Raw genomic sequence first — 1,727 nt, 5'->3', positions numbered from 1 at the left:
GCGTTCCATGTCGTGCCACCCTGTGAGGTGAGAGGTCACCTCGCGGCGGCGACTAGGCCGCCTTTGCCACGACCTTGTCTTTCAGCGCCGCGCCCTTGCTCAGCACCTTGTCAATTACCTCTTGATTCTTCAGCAGAATCGGCTTCAATACCTGTGGAAGTGGGAGGAGGTCATCGGAAGTGTGCCGCAACGTGGATGGGTAGGTTAGGCTGGGAGCCTTGTAGACAAGTTTGGAGCCGCCCAGCGCGAGGAAGACGGTCGTTCCCAGTAGTACCTCGCCCCAGAACGGGATGAAGAAGAAGACGTTGCTGAACCTGCCGCCGGATGCGATAGCTGGTCAGGGCTCTTCTCGCCCACCCCTGCGGCTATGCGGGAGGTGGGGCTGTACAGGGATCCCGCAAAGTTGACAAAGGAGTAGGCGAACCAGAACGTGAGCCACTTGACGTCGTCGTCGTGGTCACCACGACTCTCCAGCGCCTATGGCAGACGAGCCTCCCAGCTTTCCACTCTGGCAGTTGCATGCGCACAACAGTGCGTCTGGCGGGGTGCCTGAGGTGGGCAAGGTGAAACTCTCCCCATGCCGGAGGTGCGCAATGGCTAGACCATTTGTCACGTTCCAGCTCAGAGACAGCAGGGGGCAGAGCATGCACAGAGTAGGGCCACGTGGAGACGGGCTGCAGTGCTAGCCGTGTGTGCGGCGTTCACCTTAAACGAGAGGTACCCACAGACCAGCAGGACGGCGTTGGTCGCGAGCTCGACCACCACCCCCGGCAGCAGCGAAGGGGTCGGCTCGGGCGTGCCAAATACGTAGTCGAAGGGCCACATCGGTGTGCGTCTAGAGGTCGAGGTAGTCGCCGACGGGCCGATCAGGTTGGATGGATTGTTGCCGCTTTTACCTTTTACCGCGCGGTTTGATGCTACCCGCCCGCCGATGCGCATCTTTAGTCAGGGGCGCGGGGCGGGGCGGTGAGCAGCCAGCGACTACCAGGCAGCCATACAAGTACTTTTCTCCCAGTAAGCTAAAAGTGCGTACAAGAAGAAGCCCAGAATCACGTCAAAATACACAAACCAAGCGCCACGCATGCCACAAACCGCACGATCCGACATCCCCTAAGCTCACGAAGACACCAACCCACAAAAACAGCCTCCCGCTCCGACCTCACAACCTCCGAGTCCGGGAGAGCTGGAACACATAATCACATCGCAAGACAAGCCAATGTACCAGGCCGCAGCGCAACCTCCACCGCCCGAGCTGCGTCGCGCCCTTCCAGGCTTGCTACCAGGACGCGACCCACATCACCGCCGAGGAAGCGGCGGGACACGTCGTCCACCTCGCCATCAGCCGCGACGTCGACGGCGCCGGCCCCGAATCGCGCTACTTCCACCTCAGCGCCCCGTGCCGCTCAGACCCGCTCACGTACGACCGCGACGTGCGCGACGCCTTTTGGAAGCTGACCCTAAAGGCACTCGACGGCTGGATGGACAAGAATGCCAAGGCGTGCGCAGCGGTTCTCCAGGAGCTGTACGATCGCCCGTAAGCCTCGTGTGCGCGAGCTCTCTGGACTCAAAGGGGGGGGGGGGGGGGAACCCGCTGAAAAAAATGTTTGAGGCCGTGGGGGGGGTTCTTTCGCGTCTCCCGCCCTGGTTCGGCTAACTGACAAGGGGCTGAAACTGCCACCCTCCCAGCCCTGGGCTTTACCGCCGCGAAACCGCCCTGCCGAAATACC

At 61.7% G+C, this 1,727-nt stretch overlaps 2 protein-coding genes across 2 annotated transcripts; one reads left to right on the top strand and one right to left on the bottom strand.

Annotated features, from left to right (window-relative positions):
* Window positions 1-52: 52 nt before the first annotated feature.
* Window positions 53-825, bottom strand: EMIHUDRAFT_236345 (hypothetical protein; the record flags this gene model as incomplete). Its single annotated transcript, XM_005779285.1, has 4 exons — window positions 53-151; window positions 227-314; window positions 389-477; window positions 730-825. 4 exons carry the CDS (start codon window positions 823-825, stop codon window positions 53-55), a joined length of 372 nt encoding a protein of 123 aa, XP_005779342.1.
* A 106-nt stretch (window positions 826-931) lies between these two features.
* On the top strand, window positions 932-1,538 carry EMIHUDRAFT_236344 (hypothetical protein; the record flags this gene model as incomplete). Its single annotated transcript, XM_005779284.1, has 2 exons — window positions 932-966; window positions 1,226-1,538. The coding sequence occupies 2 exons, from the start codon at window positions 932-934 to the stop codon at window positions 1,536-1,538; spliced, it is 348 nt and encodes a 115-aa protein (XP_005779341.1).
* Between the last annotated feature and the right edge of the window lie 189 nt (window positions 1,539-1,727).

This window comes from Emiliania huxleyi, assembly GCF_000372725.1.
Source record: "Emiliania huxleyi CCMP1516 unplaced genomic scaffold EMIHUscaffold_233, whole genome shotgun sequence".
Lineage (NCBI taxonomy): Eukaryota > Haptophyta > Isochrysidales > Noelaerhabdaceae > Emiliania > Emiliania huxleyi.
Note: the sequence above shows the minus strand (reverse complement) of the source record. Positions and strands in the feature narration are given on the sequence as shown.